We start from the raw sequence: 16,421 nt of genomic DNA, 5'->3' as shown, positions 1-16,421 counted from the left end.
ACTCAGGTTCTGTTGTCGGAGATTATAAAGGAGCATTCTGCCAACTCGGCACAACTTGTTGTGTTTGTCACCTTGCCACAGTTCGATTAGACAACAGCGTAGTTGAAATTCATTTTATTTTCCTTTCCTCGAAACCAATTCAATTTCATGTACACGCACACACACATGTACACGTGCATTTTTCTTTATTTCTTTATTCTTTTTTCTTTTTCTTTCTTTCTTTCTTTTTTCACAGTACTCTGACTTTATGATGTTGTGTTTGTGTCCACTGTTTTGTCGGCCGCACTGTCTCGTCGTCCTCTAGGTGTTATATCTATGTATTGTCTTTTGTCTTATATTAAAATAAAAAAATTAAAATAAATTCTTCTGGTTGGTTCTGGGACATTAACCACCCAGAGGAAAATGTTTTCCATTTTAAAGATTTTAAACTGTGAGAAGACAATCAGGAGGTTATGAGAACGTTGTGCTCTATTTTTAGAAGTGTTAGAATGTAACTAAGTACAGTAATTAAGTACTTCAGCTCAATGTTGAGCTACCTATACATACCATAGTTTTTGTAGATCAGAAAGAGTGTACTATTCAACCTTATTGGTCAAGCACTCGATCAGAGTCGACTGAGCAGTTATTTAATTTCACAAATGACTCGACACACGCGAGGAGCTTCCTGAAGCCGCTCGGTCGCGCTCACCTCCCTCTTTTCTTCCTGTAGGTATAACCTCAGCAGCAGGAGCTGGCTGACCCTCGAGCCCTCCGTCCACACCGTCACGCCGCGATACGGCCACTCGCTGGCTCTCCACGAGGTACGTGGAGGGAGGGAGCGATGCATATCCACGAAGACCATCATGCCTGAACACTGCACATCAATATCGCTCACCTCTGCGTGATCCGGACGAGGCTTCGGGAGGCCAGTGCACCGCTCCGTTAGACGGAGGTCCCGGCAGAAACATTAACGACTTCCCCCCCCGTCCTTTTTATTTTCTGCTCCCGGTAGTCGGCCGTCTGTCGTCTGGAGCTAATATTCCGGTGTCTGAAATGTGCTGCAGCCGTTTCCTCTCGGACAGAAAGGCTGTTAGGAGCCGCTGACGGAATAATAAATTACAGAGGGGAGGATTCGCAGGGAGTCGACGAGAGCCCCGCCGGAGTGTCGGCGAGGAGCACGTTGCATCACGGAGGACCAGCGTGGGCTCGAAACGCACATCTGGAATCAAATCGGCACATTGACACGACACGACATGTCATTCAGCAGATGCTTTTATCCAAAGCGACTTACAATAAGTGCATCAACCAAGAGTACAAACTCAGAACAACAAGAATACAGGAAGTAACATTTCTTCAAGAAAGTCGAACTACAAAAGTACCATAAGTAATAACAGTAATAACATGAGTAATACCATAAGTAATACCATAAGTAATAACATGAGTAATACCATGAGTAATAACATGAGTAATAACATGAGTACTACTATAAGTAATAAGATGAGTACTACTTTGTATGCGTGTTATTCGCATAACAAAAAAAGTTTTAAACCAAATCGCATGAAATTTGGTGGGATGATTGGTTATTATCCGGGGACCATTTGATTAGATTTTGGGATCGATCGGGTCAAAGGCCAAGGTCATGAAAAGGTCCAAATCTTCTTTTTACCATAGCGCGGTCAATTTTTGTCCAATTGGCATGCAACTAATGCCAAAATGTTCATAATTCAATGCCCAATCTTGTGATATGCGAAGGTATGCGCTCTACCGAGTGCCCGTTCTAGTTACCCGGTGTTTTTATTCAGAACTCAAGGACATCCAGAAGGTTATTGGTGCTCTGGTTATTCCCTCGTGTAGATTTCATTAGGTTCATGATACCGTGAGGGTAACTGTGCCAGGCTTTTGTTCAATTAATGAGGCACAACGTATCCCGGCTCTGGACTGACGGTCGGACCACCGTGTGGACGAGCCGTGCGCGTTTCATCACATTTAGTTTCAGAACATCTAAAAGTGATCTAATCGCGCTCCTCGCTTTCTCTCCGTCTTTCTCCCTTCCAGGGTAAAATCTACATGTACGGAGGAAAGATCGACTCCACGGGAAACGTGTCCAGCCAGCTGTGGGTCTTCCACATCCAGAACCAGACCTGGGTCCTCCTGAGCCCCCGGGTCAAGGACCAGTACGCCGTGGTGGGGCACTCAGCCCACATCGTGACCCCCCTCCAGGACGCGGACGGTGACGGCCCCGTCATGCTGGTGATGTTCGGGCACTGCCCCCTGTACGGCTACATCAGCCAGGTGCAGGAGTACAACATCGGTGGGTCGGAGCCGCGGAGACGCCGGGTCCCCGAGAAAACGATCAAAAACGTCGCGCGCTACGTCTTCACGGCCGCCGTGCGTCTTTTCAACAATGCGCCGGTCATTTTCGCCGCTCCATTACCCACAAAGCTTAGTTGATGCTCACAGCCTGCGCGGCGTGGAAGGGGCCGCACGCGCTCGCTCGTCCTCTGAAGTTCTGTCACCTGACCGTCACAAATAAAATCACTATTAACCCTCCTGGTACCTTCACATTCACGAACATATTTTACCCTCGGGGTCAATTTGACCCCAGCAATTAAAACCTCCAGAAAATTATTAGAATTAATATTGTTTCCCAAGTTTAAGTGTGAGGTACTTTATGTTTGTTTGTTGACTACCAAAATAGCCCTTTAAATATATAAAAAAGTTGATATTTCTTATATGTTTGACACAGTGAAAAACAGCCTGGGATCAAATTGATCCCAAAGAACACCGACGTTAAACATTGAATGGGGTCAAATTGACCCTAAAGGTAACAGGAGGGTTAACATGTGATGGGATTATATGAAGAAGACTAATTTTGAAGGTTTTTAATTGCTTTAACTATCTACATTTGAGCCAAATCAAGGTTCAAGGTTTTTTTATTTGCCATCTGTGCCTAGACCAGTTGTCCAGACACATCGGAATTATTTTTGCAGGGTTCTCCGAGTCAACAGAGGTACAAAACAAACACACTATATATATCAATCAAATGGTTTATTCATTTATTTATGATGCATGCAATACCTGACTTTACCGGGCTCGTACGAAGGCCATCGAGTAAACCATGAATATGAGTCTTGTGTTAGTGACATCCCTCTTCGGCGTTAGTGTAGCTGGGTTTACGGCTTTCTTCACAGTTCATTGTGTGTGTGTGTGTACGCCCTCTGGCGTTTCGGAGGATAATGCAACAAACCGAGCGCACCGCCGCCGTGCATGCTGGGAGCTGGGAATTAAATTAACCCTGGCCACCAAGACTAAGTTAACGAGTTTGTGACCTTAGTGGTGCGATCTTATAAATCCACCTCCGTCGGCTTCAGTCAACAGAACTCGATGAAGAGCTCTCGTGTGACATTTTACATTTTTCCACTCTTCTTTCTTTCAAGCATTTTATTTTAAGTTTTTACAAGTTACACCAGACGACCAAAAACGACAACGAATAAATAACAATTACATAACAACCAACTATACCTACGACTCAAAAAGTATTAAACCGAATCGCATGCAATTTGGTGGAATGATTGGTTATTATCCGGGGACCATTTGATAAGATTTTGGGATCGATCGGGTCAAAGGTCAAGGTCATGAAAAGGTCAACATCTTCTTTTTACCATAGCACGGTCAATTTGTATCCAATTGGCATGCAACTAATGCCAAAATGTTCATAATTCAATGCCCAATCTTGTGATATGCGAAGGTATGCGCTCTACCGAGTGCCCGTTCTAATTTATGTATAATTTTAAATAGAATTTCCACTCTTCTAACTATTTTCTGATGTGATGATAATCTCAACTAGTTTTCTGAAGCGCAGTCAACATGTCGTCCTCTTTTTCGTGCCCCTCCAGGCAAGAACACGTGGACCATGGCGAGCACGGACGGCGCTCTGGTCCAGGGCGGCTACGGCCACAGCAGCGTGTTCGACCCCGGCACCAGAGGCGTCTACATCCACGGCGGCTACAAGGCCTTCAGCGCCAACAAGTACGGCCTCGCCGGAGACCTGTACAAGTTCGACGTGGACAAGAGGAAGTGGTGAGGCTGTCGAGTGTTTCGTTCATGCAGTGACGAATATGGAAGTGTACAACTTGGAGATGTTTTACTGGGCTCATATTTGATATACAGTTTATTTGAGTCAAATTTGGGCTAAACATTTAAAATTAAGAATGCAAAAGGAAAACTATCGAGAAAGTTCATCATAACACGTGTTTCACCGAGTCAGCCTTATATTTAAAACTAAATGTATGTTGTAACAAGAACAATCTGACAAAATTTAACTCTAAATAAACTCGATCAACATTATTTGTTCATAAATAAATAGGCAGAAGCAGGGCCGGAGTGGGGCCACTTTTCAGCCCGGGAATTTCAGGCTCAAGACCAGCCCACTTTTTTCATGGTAGTGGAAATTGGATAAATGAAGCAACAGTTCAGCTCTTACTATCCTGTAGTTCTTTTATTAATACCATGGTCCAACAAATAATGTAATGGTTAAATACAACAATAATAATCCACTTAAAATGAGAAGTTAACAAAAAATATGCATAACATTAAAAAAGGCAGAAGGGCATAGCAGGGGTGTCAGACTCAGATTAGGCAGTAGGCCATATTTGTTGGAGTGAGACCTCATGGGGGCCGTCATGGTCATGGTCATGGTCATTGTCATGGTCATTGTCATGGTCATTATCATTTTTCTGCATGTGTATTATATAGTGGTGATTTACTCCTTTACTACACCCACTTCTGAGCAAACAATGCATATTGGTTCATCAAGTACTGTCATATACTGCTCTTTCTTAGAATATATAACTTTAATTCATATTATTTCCTCTGTTATCCTCTCTACCTGTCCCTGTAGTTATGGCCTCCTCATTGCAAATGTCGGGCTCATCATTTTCAGCAGGAGACTCTTATCTGCTGCTCCGAAGCTACAAAGAAAAATTAAGAGTGATATTACTGCATACTTCAATATCAATATAAATAGTCTATATCAATATTTCCATAATATTTGCAAAGTCTATGGATTGCCATATTTTGGGTGATATAAAAAGGCTAATATTTTAATTCTATTTAATATTTTGCTTGAGAATAGGTTGACAACGCTACAATGATATTAGTCAAGGCTACAACGTTAGCCGAATAGTTGTGTTGCTAATCATTAGGCCTCTCTCTCTTTACCAGTTGCCACTTGTGTTTGTCCTCTTGAAAATAAATCTGTAAGCTTGGCACATTTGGCAGCATCCTCCTCCAATGCCTTTCTTTTTTTCAACCTGGCTTTTCCAGCCCCTCCTGCCCTCTTCCTCCCGTCCATCCTCCCTGACGCGTATCGTTGCAGTCGGGCCGGCCCAGCTATCGGTAGCTGAGAACACTTTTTGGAAAAGACGGCGAAGGGCCGAACCAACTCGATTAGGAAGTGCTCCTCTCCCAAATTGAGTTGGTTGGTTCCATAATGGACTGAACCAACTCTATTATTTGGGAGGGGTGAACTTCCTCGCATGGTACAACCCATGCAGAGGCTGCGGTGTCAGAATGCGGAACGTGTGTAGCCCACTTTAAGAGAAGATGGACTAACGTGACAAATGTCAACAAATACAATTCTCGACCGGCCCAGAAGTGAAGCGGCCCACCGGGAACTCTCCCGATTACCCACCCCGGGCCTGGGCAGAAGTAAACTTCGGCATTCTGTATTCACGTGAATAATCATCTTAACCCTCCTGTTACCTTTAGGGTCAATTTGACCCCATTCAATGTTTAATGTCGGTGTTCTTTGGGGTTAATTTGACCACAGGCTGTTTTTCATTGTGTAAAACATATCAACTTTTTTATATATTTAAAGGGCTATTTAGGTAGTCAACAAACAAACATAAAGTACCTCACACATAAACTTGGGAAACAATATTAATTCTAATAATTTTCTGGAGGTTTTAATTGCTGGGGTCAAATTGTGAAGGTAACAGGAGGGTTAATATATTGAACTAAAAAACAATAACCACAACAACGATGGCGTTAAACCAGAACTAACAGTCTGCAGTGGAAATAAACAATATACACGTACACAAATGGAAACGAGAAGTCATTATTTTAAAATGACCATTGAATAAATCTGCTGTAAATGTAGATTGTTGTGTATTTTATTGTCAATCAAATCAAATACAATTCAATATTATTCTATATAATGTACAAAAGAGAAAGACTGAAAAGGTATAGGTAGAAGCAAAAAATGCATATAAATTCCTATCCTAAATTAAAATCAAATAGTGAATAATGAACTCTCCAAGTTTGACATTCAAGGCAATATGAAGAGTTTGACTTTCTGCATCCGTTTATTAGTATTTTTATTTTTGACGTTCCTCTCACTTGTAAGTTGACCCGACCTGATATCTCCTGTAACGCTGGAGAGCAAACCATATCAAACCACGGTCACGGCTTCGGTAACAGAGTCTCAACACATTGCAATGTCTTGGCATCAATCAGGAGGATCTCGTAAAATACAAAGTCAGTCGTGGTTGGCGAATTGCAATTATATAAACCCATAAGAGATGCACCGATCCGACGTTTTCCATCTGATACCTGGGCGTACGCCGCGTGGAAGAGACTGAGATCACTCCTCCACTCAAGCTGTTCTCTGTTCATCAATGACCTCTGATATCTGATCCAGCCTCCTGAGTGAGTACCCGATAGATATCCGTCTCAGTGCGTCGCTCACCATTATGTTCAGATCAGAAGATAATAACAGGGTTCGTACGGTCATGGAAAACCTGGAAAAGTCCTGGAATTTTAAAATGGTCATTTCCAGACCTGGAAAAGTCATGGAAAAAACTTAAATCATAAAAGTTTTGGAAAAGTCATGGAAATTTGTTAAAATCACATGTTCATTCACGCCGAGTTTGAAATAATTAATACATTTTTTAAAGAAAAGCCAAAATATAAGCCAGCGATAGCTCTCAATACGCAAAATGTTCGACAGTTTTCATGTTTATACCGAGATTTCAGTTTGGCCATGGACATTTGGTCTAAAGTCCTGGAAAAGTCATGGAAAAGTCCTGGAAATCCACTGGTCGAAATGTGTAAGAACCCTGTAATAATGTAATCGTAAAGTGTGTTCATATTGGAGAGGTCACACGGTGCCGTACAGGGCTCTCCAAAACAGAAACGTTTGCTCACACACACCTGTGGCATTGAATCTGTGTGTGTTTTTGTTTAAAGGCAATGTTACTTTTCATGAACGGACGACGTTTTGTGCCGAACGGGAGGAATGTAGTAAAGCAGTTTGCCTCTGTGCCGTGAAGTTGCGTTGTGAAAACTTGAGACGAAAGCAGAGATCGCAACGTTGCTTTCGTGGTCGGGAGGAGAGCCGGTCCCGTGGTGTTCTCCTTCGAGAAGTGTGACCCTGAGGTCACCGGGAGAGTCCGGGAGCGGCGGCAGCGTGTGGATGGTGAATAACGCCCACCGCTGTGTGTTTTCTGCAGGACCATTCTGCGAGACAGCGGCTTCTTCCGGTACCTCCACACGGCGGTGATCGTGAGCGGGGCGATGCTGGTGTTTGGAGGAAACACGCACAACGACACGTCCATGAGCCACGGCGCCAAGTGCTTCTCCTCCGACTTCCTCGCCTACAGTCTGGGTCAGTGGCGCACGCTCCTTCCTCCTACGGTCTGTTTATTCTGCCTGAGCATCTTTTCTCCCCCCCCCCCCACACACACACACACACTCTCTCTCTGCACTGAGCTGCTTTGCATTCATGCAGCTGCTCAGACTCACACCTGGGAGCTGCTCAGCGCAGTGTGTTGTTGTTGGACACTGAGCTTGATGCACGAGGCGACTAACCGCGGCCCCCTCTTTACATGCAGGATGCTCGCGATGACGCAGCCTTATATATATATATATATATATATATATATATTATATTTGTGTATATAGTGTATATATATATTATATGTGTATATATATATACACATATATATATATATATATGTGTGTGTATATATACAGGACTGTCTCAGAAAATTAGAATATTGTGATAAAGTTCTTTATTTTCTGTAATGCAATTAAAAAACCAATCCAGATATAGTCTAAAGATGTGTTTTTAGTCTCCGGTGAAGATGTAGAGACTTCCTGCTGTCCTGTCAGTGAGGAGCTCGTTCCACCAATCAGGAGCCAGGACAGCAGTCTGGATTCCGAGGGATGAGCTCGAATACGTAACGCGTAAGAGCGACGTTGCGCCTCGCGGCCCACGGGCTCTCGAGCGCACACAGGAGCCCTGAAGATGCGCCGTCTCCTCTCGTCACTCTGGGGAAATAACCAATCGGAGCATGCGTGAACCCGAACGGTTTTTCGGTGGCTCTCGCAGGACGGGAACGCACTCGGGAGACGATGCGAGAAAGTTTGAGTCGAGAAACCGGCGTTATATTTATTAATTAAATCGCGCCGTTTCTTTTCCAGACGTGAGAAGAGGAAACGGTCACGAGAATGTCATCGGAGAAACCGAAACACGAGTACGAAAATGACAAGAATCGTGAAAATACGTCGAAGGAAAGCACCTGAAACCGGTTAGCCACCGTTAGCCATTCACCGTTTAACCGTGGAGATTTATAAGTGAATAATAGAGCCTTCACTTCCCTTAATGGAGATGTTTTTTTTCATTTGTTTAAAATAAAAAGATTTAATCTTTGGGAATTTAACTCGAACCGGAGAAAGAAAGTACATTTTAAATTTTTTGAGTATTATTAGATAATGGAAAACCACATATCGGTGATATATTAAAGCTAAAATATCAATTTTGCATCACTATCCAACTCGTCACACTGTTTCTCTTTTAGTCTCGTATAAAACTACTTAATTGAAGTGTAATTCGTTTGAATTAAAAACAGATTCACACTCCATGCTTTAAAATTGATTACTGAGAACCAACAAAGCCAAACATATCATATGGTTGACTTCAAAACCACACAAAAATGATTTCCTGATAACTGAACGACGACCTCTGCTTGCATTAACGACCTCTAGGAGCCGGACTCGAGGGGTTTCTCCCTTCAATACTACCTGTGCAATTGAATGAGTGCATTCTACCCAAATCCAGGAAATGTCAGGAGGCTCTTGGTATCAAGAGGCCTCAGACTCTGATTCTTCAGGTCTTTCACCAGAGAAAACTGTTCTGCAGGTAACAAGGTCCAGGGGATTATAATCTCCTTCGCATTGAAAAGGCGGAAGGTTATGTTTTGATCGCCATTTATTTATTTATTTATTTATTCATTCATTTGTATGCGTGTTATTCGCATAACAAAACAAGTTTTAAACCAAATCGCATGAAATTTGGTGGGATGATTGGTTATTATCCGGGGACCATTTGATTAGATTTTGGGATCAATCGGGTCAAAGGTCAAGGTCAAGGTCATGGAAAGGTCAAAATCTTATTTTTACCAGAGCGCGGTCAATTTTTATCCAATTGGCATGCAATTAATGCCAAAATGTTCATAATTCAATGCCCAATCTTGTGATATGCGAAGGTATGCGCTCTACCGAGTGCCCGTTCTAGTTACCCGGTGTTTTTATTCAGAACTCAAGGACATCCAGAAGGTTATTGGTGCTCTGGTTATTCCCTCGTGTAGATTTCATTAGGTTCATGATACCGTGAGGGTGACTGTGCCAGGCTTTTGTTCAATTAATGAGGCACAACGTATCCCGGCTCTGGACTGCCAGTCGGACCACCATGTGGACCACCATGTGGACCGCCGTGCGCGTTTCAACACTTTTAGTTTCAGAACATCTAAAAGTGATCTAATCGCGCTCCTCGCTTTCTCTCCGTCTTTCTCCGTTCCAGGGTAAAATCTACATGTACGGAGGAAAGATCGACTCCACGGGAAACGTGTCCAGCCAGCTGTGGGTCTTCCACATCCAGAACCAGACCTGGGTCCTCCTGAGCCCCCGGGTCAAGGACCAGTACGCCGTGGTGGGGCACTCGGCCCACATCGTGACCCCCCTCCAGGACGCGGACGGAGACGGCCCCGTCATGCTGGTGATGTTCGGGCACTGCCCCCTGTACGGCTACATCAGCCAGGTGCAGGAGTACAACATCGGTGGGTCGGAGCCGCGGAGACGCCGGGTCCCCGAGAAAACGATCAAAAACGTCGCGCGCTACGTTTTCACGGCCGCCGTGCGTCTGTTCAACAATGCGCCGGTCATTTTCGCCGCTCCATTACCCACAAAGCTTAGTTGATGCTCACAGCCTGCGCGGCGTGGAAGGGGCCGCACGCGGTCGCTCGTCCTCTGAAGTTCTGTCACCTGACCGTCACAAATAAAATCACTATTAACCCTCCTGTTACCTTTATATTTACTCACATATTTTACCCTCGGGGTCAATTTGACCCCAGCAATTAAAACCTCCAGAAAATTATTAGAATTAATATTGTTTCCCAAGTTTAAGTGTGAGGTACTTTATGTTTGTTTGTTGACTACCAAAATAGCCCTTTAAATATATAAAAAAGTTGATATTTCTTATATGTTTGACACAGTGAAAAACAGCCTGGGATCAAATTGATCCCAAAGAACACCGACGTTAAACATTGAATGGGGTCAAATTGACCCTAAAGGTAACAGGAGGGTTAACATGTGATGGGATTATATGAAGAAGACTAATTTTGAAGGTTTTTAATTGCTTTAACTATCTACATTTGAGCCAAATCAAGGTTCAAGGTTTTTTTATTTGCCATCTGTGCCTAGACTAGTTGTCCAGACACATCGGAATTATTTTTGCAGGGTTCTCCGAGTCAACAGAGGTACAAAACAAACACAATATATATATATCAATCAAATGGTTTATTCATTTATTTATGATGCATGCAATACCTGACTTTACCGGGCTCGTACGAAGGCCATCGAGTAAACCATGAATATGAGTCTTGTGTTAGTGACATCCCTCTTCGGCGTAGTGTAGCTGGGTTTACGGCTTTCTTCACAGTTCATTGTGTGTGTGTGTGTGTGTGTGTGTGTCCTCTGGCGTTTCGGAGGATAATGCAACAAACCGAGCGCACCGCCGCCGTGCATGCTGGGAGCTGGGAATTAAATTAACCCTGGCCACCAAGACTAAGTTAACGAGTTTGTGACCTTAGTGGTGCGATTTTATAAATCCACCTCCGTCGGCTTCAGTCAACAGAACTCGATTAAGAGCTCTCGTGTGACATTTTACATTTTTCCACTCTTTTTTCTTTCAAGCATTTTATTTTAAGTTTTTACAAGTTACACCAGACGACCAAAAACGACAACGAATAAATAACAATTACATAACAACCAACTATACCTACGACTCAAAAAGTATTAAACCGAATCGTATGCAATTTGGTGGGATGATTGGTTATTATCCGGGGACCATTTGATAAGATTTTGGGATCGATCGGGTCAAAGGTCAAAGTCATGAAAAGGTCAACATCTTCTTTTTACCATAGCACGGTCAATTTTTATCCAATTGGCATGCAACTAATGCCAACATGTTCATAATTCAATGCCCAATCTTGTAATATGTGAAGGTATGCACTCTACCGAGTGCCCGTTCTAGTTTATGTATAATTTTAAATAGAATTTCCACTCTTCTAACTATTTTCTGATGTGATGATAATCTAAACTAGTTTTCTGAAGCGCAGTCAACATGTCGTCCTCTTTTTCGTGCCCCTCCAGGCAAGAACACGTGGAGCATGGCGAGCACGGACGGCGCTCTGGTCCAGGGCGGCTACGGCCACAGCAGCGTGTTCGACCCCGGCACCAGAGGCGTCTACATCCACGGCGGCTACAAGGCCTTCAGCGCCAACAAGTACGGCCTCGCCGGAGACCTGTACAAGTTCGACGTGGACAAGAGGAAGTGGTGAGGCTGTCGAGTGTTTCGTTCATGCAGTGACGAATATGGAAGTGTACAACTTGGAGATGTTTTACTGAGCTCATATTTGATATTATACAGTTTATTTGAGTCAAATTTGGGCTAAAAAAAATGTAAAATTAAGAATGCAAAAGGAAAACTATCGAGAAGGTTCATCATAACACGTGTTTCACCGAGTCAGCCTTATATTTAAAACTAAATATGTTGTAACAAGAACAATCTGACAAAATTGAACTCTAAATAAACTCGATCAACATTATTTGTTCATAAATAAATAGGCAGAAGTAAACTTCGGCATTCTGTATTCACGTGAATAATCATCTCAATCCTCCTGTTACCTTTAGGGTCAATTTGACCCCATTCAATGTTTAATGTCGGTGTTCTTTGGGGTCAATTTGACCCCAGGCTGTTTTTCACCGTGTCAAACATATAAGAAATATCAACTTTTTTATATATTTAAAGGGCTATTTAGGTAGTCAACAAACAAACATAAAGTACCTCACACTTAAACTTGGGAAGCAATATTAATTCTAATAATTTTCTGGAGGTTTTAATTGCTGGGGTCAAATTGACCCCGAGGGTAAAATATGTTAGTAAATGTGAAGGTAACAGGAGGGTTAATATATTGAACTAAAAAACAATAACCACAACAACGATGGCGTTAAACCATAACTAACAGAGTCTGCAGTGGAAATAAACAATATACATGTACACAAATGGAAACGAGAAGTCATTATTTTAAAATGACCGTTGAATAAATCTGCTGTAAATGTAGATTGTTGTTGTTGTGTATTTTATTCAGTCAATCAAATCAAATACAATATTATTCTATATAATGTACAAAAGAGAAAGACTGAAAAGGTATAGGTAGAAGCAAAAAATGCGTATACATTCCTATCCTAAATTAAAATCAAATAGTGAATAATGAACTCTCCAAGTTTGACATTCAAGGCAATATGAAGAGTTTGACTTTCTGCATCCGTTTATTAGTATTTTAATTTTTGACGTTCCTCTCACTTGTAAGTTGACCCGACCTGATATCTCCTGTAACGCTGGAGAGCAAACCATATCAAACCACGGTCACGGCTTCGGTAACAGAGTCTCAACACATTGCAATGTCTTGGCATCAATCAGGAGGATCTCGTAAAATACAAAGTCAGTCGTGGTTGGCGAATTGCAATTATATAAACCCATAAGAGATGCACCGATCCAACGTTTTCCATCTGATACCTGGGCGATACGCCGCGTGGAAGAGACTGAGATCACTCCTCCACTCAAGCTGTTCTCTGTTCATCAATGACCTCTGATATCTGATCCAGCCTCCTGAGTGAGTACCCGATAGATATCCGTCTCAGTGCGTCGCTCACCATTATGTTCAGATCAGAAGATAATAACAGGGTTCGTACGGTCATGGAAAAACTGGAAAAGTCCTGGAATTTTAAAATGGTCATTTCCAGGCCTGGAAAAGTCATGGAAAAAACTTAAATCATAAAAGTTTTGGAAAAGTCATGGAAATTTGTTAAAATCACATGTTCATTCACGCCGAGTTTGAAATAATTAATACATTTTTTAAAGAAAGACGCTCAAAATATAAGCCAGCGATAGCTCTCAATACGCAAAATGTTCGACAGTTTTCATGTTTATACCGAGATTTCAGTTTGGCCATGGACATTTGGTCTAAAGTCCTGGAAAAGTCCTGGAAATCAATTGGTCGAAATGTGTAAGAACCCTGTAATAATGTAATCGTAAAGTGTGTTCATATTGGAGAGGTCACATGGTGCCGCGACGAAAGCAGAGATCGCAACGTTGCTTTCGTGGTCGGGAGGAGAGCCGGTCCCGTGGTGTTCTCCTTCGAGAAGTGTGACCCTGAGGTCACCGGGAGAGTCCGGGAGCGGCGGCAGCGTGTGGATGGTGAATAACGCCCACCGCTGTGTGTTTTCTGCAGGACCATTCTGCGAGACAGCGGCTTCTTCCGGTACCTCCACACGGCGGTGATCGTGAGCGGGGCGATGCTGGTGTTTGGAGGAAACACGCACAACGACACGTCCATGAGCCACGGCGCCAAGTGCTTCTCCTCCGACTTCCTCGCCTACAGTCTGGGTCAGTGGCGCACGCTCCTTCCTCCTACGGTCTGTTTATTCTGCCTGAGCATCTTTTCTCCCCCCCCCACACACACACACACACTCTCTCTCTGCACTGAGCTGCTTTGCATTCATGCAGCTGCTCAGACTCACACCTGGGAGCTGCTCAGCGCCGCCGCAGTGTGTTGTTGTTGGACACTGAGCTTGATGCACGCAGGCGACTAACCGCGGCCCCCTCTTTACATGCAGGATGCTCGCGATGACGCAGCCTTATATATATATATATATATATATATATTATATGTGTATATATATATATTATATGTGTATATATATATACACATATATATACAGGACTGTCTCAGAAAATTAGAATATTGTGATAAAGTTCTTTATTTTCTGTAATGCAATTAAAAAATATTAAATATTAAAAGAATAAAAGGCTTGCAATATTTCAGTTGATTTGTAATGAATCCAGAATGCATGACATTTTTGTTTTTTTAATTGCATTACAGAAAATAAAGAACTTTATCACAATATTCTAATTTTCTGAGACAGTCCTGTATATATATATGTGTGTGTATATATTTATTATATGTGTATATATATACACATATATATATATGTGTGTGTGTGTGTATATATATATATGTGTGTATATATATATGTGTATATATACACACATGTATATGTATGTATATACATATATATACACACACACACATATATATATATCCACACATGTATATATATATATATGTGTATATATATACATACACATATGTATATATATATATATATATATGTATGCATGTCGCCAGCTATTAAGACGGATAATTGGAATGCAAAACAAACAAACGGCGAAGACAGAGAAATGCCTTTTCTTTCCTCCGGTGACCTTATTGCCAAACGGCGGCGGCCGACCAGCCCGCCGCTCCTCTGATGCTCCTGGCTGGTTTAAAATCCTTCCTCCATCATGAGGCCTTCAAAACTCTGGTTGCTGTGAGCAAGTCTCAGCATAAAACGCGTCCTTGAAAATCGTGCATTAGTGTGGCTGACATCTGTGTTTCATTCACATTGGCGCCGTAAAGGAAAGGCGGGTCTTAAGGGGGCAAAACATTGCCGGGCAGATCAGATTTTGTGGAGCTTCCCCTCGAGCTGCACTTCACACTCCTGGAGGATTTCTGGATGAAGGTGAACTCAAAGCGATCAAAGCTTTAACATTAGAAGCTCTGGGGTTCACACCGGTTGCTTCGGGTACATCTCTCATGTTTATTCTTCCGCTTGCTTCTTTGCACTGTGAAGGTGCCCTCAATCAAGACGCTTAACCCTCGGTTTGCTTGGCAGCCGACAGAGAGCGAGACTCCCCCGTGTGTGTGTCTCTGTACGCAGACCGAAGCAGACAAAAGGCCTTTTTCTGTCTCCGCTGGTTAAATACGACCGTCACAATTTCATTGCCGTCGTTTGTGGAGTTAATTTTTATCTCTCCAATTATCCGTCTTAATAAAACGTTAGCGGGGCTTTGTCAGAAGCCACGTCGACAGCCTCATTTTGTTAGCCGCCTGCCATTTAATTGTTGTAGACTCGGCCCCGGGCCCCTCGTTGATGCCGAGGCTTCGGTCTGGATCGGAGGGAGAACTCCGAAATGTCCCGAGGACGTTCTGCTATCTCTGTGTCATTATTACGATGGTGATTGACAGCCAGCACAATTACAATCTCAGGGGGCGCATGCAGGCCCCCCCCCCCACCTCCCTCCCCCCTTCCTGTTTAACCGGAAATTGCGTATCGAGGCCCAACAACAACCGTCTTTCGTCTTTTTTCTCGTAGTCGGCGAAGAGGCTGCTGCAACACATTTATTTAATTCTTAGCATAGTCCCCACCCCCCCCCTTATTTTACATTCACCACATGTCTTCACTTGATTGGCAAAATGAGACTAACTCATCTCACGCCCGTCACCGCGGGAAACAAATTGGTTTTTTTGAGATTTCCCCCGCGAGTTCACATTTGAACTTTAGAAATTACAAACTTCTGAGTGTTGTTGTTGTTGTTTTTCTCCCCCTCCCTCAGATCGCCCCTCTTTCTGTCTCTGTCCTCCCTGCTCCTCCGCTGTAGGATGTTGTAATTGGACAAAAGAGACGAGTAGACTGTTCTCCTCACCTCAGTGTCGGCAGCAGTCGGGCTGTAATTATCTGGTAATTACAGTGGAGATGGGCTGCACGCCGAGGACTAATCACCCCCCCTAAACAAGCCAAACTCGATTAGAGCTCAGAATATAAGGGCCGTCCGCTGTCCTGACATTGGTGGATGGTGTCGTAATAAATCCCCACTCTGAAGGGGGCACTGCGCCGCAACTGTAGTACCGACGTGCGCCACCAGAGGGCAGTGTCCACCCTTTTGTGAACATGGCGCTCTCGCAGATGTCCCTCTCTTCCTCCTACGATGACTTGCACGC

General features: G+C 43.2%; 1 protein-coding gene across 4 annotated transcripts in view; it reads left to right on the top strand.

Annotated features, from left to right (window-relative positions):
• The window catches only part of atrn (attractin), a 163,151-nt gene that overhangs the window by 22,604 nt on the left and 124,126 nt on the right, over nt 1–16,421 (top strand). For all 4 annotated transcript variants that reach the window (XR_008833213.1, XM_056426614.1, XM_056426613.1 and 1 more), the window contains exons 7-10: nt 710–800; nt 9,842–10,097; nt 11,692–11,875; nt 13,833–13,987. Coding sequence is in view for 3 of the 4 variants with exons in the window: in XM_056426614.1 (XP_056282589.1) it covers nt 710–800; nt 9,842–10,097; nt 11,692–11,875; nt 13,833–13,987 (686 nt within the window). In the remaining variant the exon portion in view is untranslated. The remainder of the gene's footprint in view (nt 1–709; nt 801–9,841; nt 10,098–11,691; nt 11,876–13,832; nt 13,988–16,421) is intronic.

Source organism: Pseudoliparis swirei, chromosome 11 (genome assembly GCF_029220125.1).
Source record: "Pseudoliparis swirei isolate HS2019 ecotype Mariana Trench chromosome 11, NWPU_hadal_v1, whole genome shotgun sequence".
Taxonomy (NCBI): Eukaryota; Metazoa; Chordata; class Actinopteri; order Perciformes; family Liparidae; genus Pseudoliparis; species Pseudoliparis swirei.
This window is presented reverse-complemented; position numbering and strand designations above follow the sequence as displayed.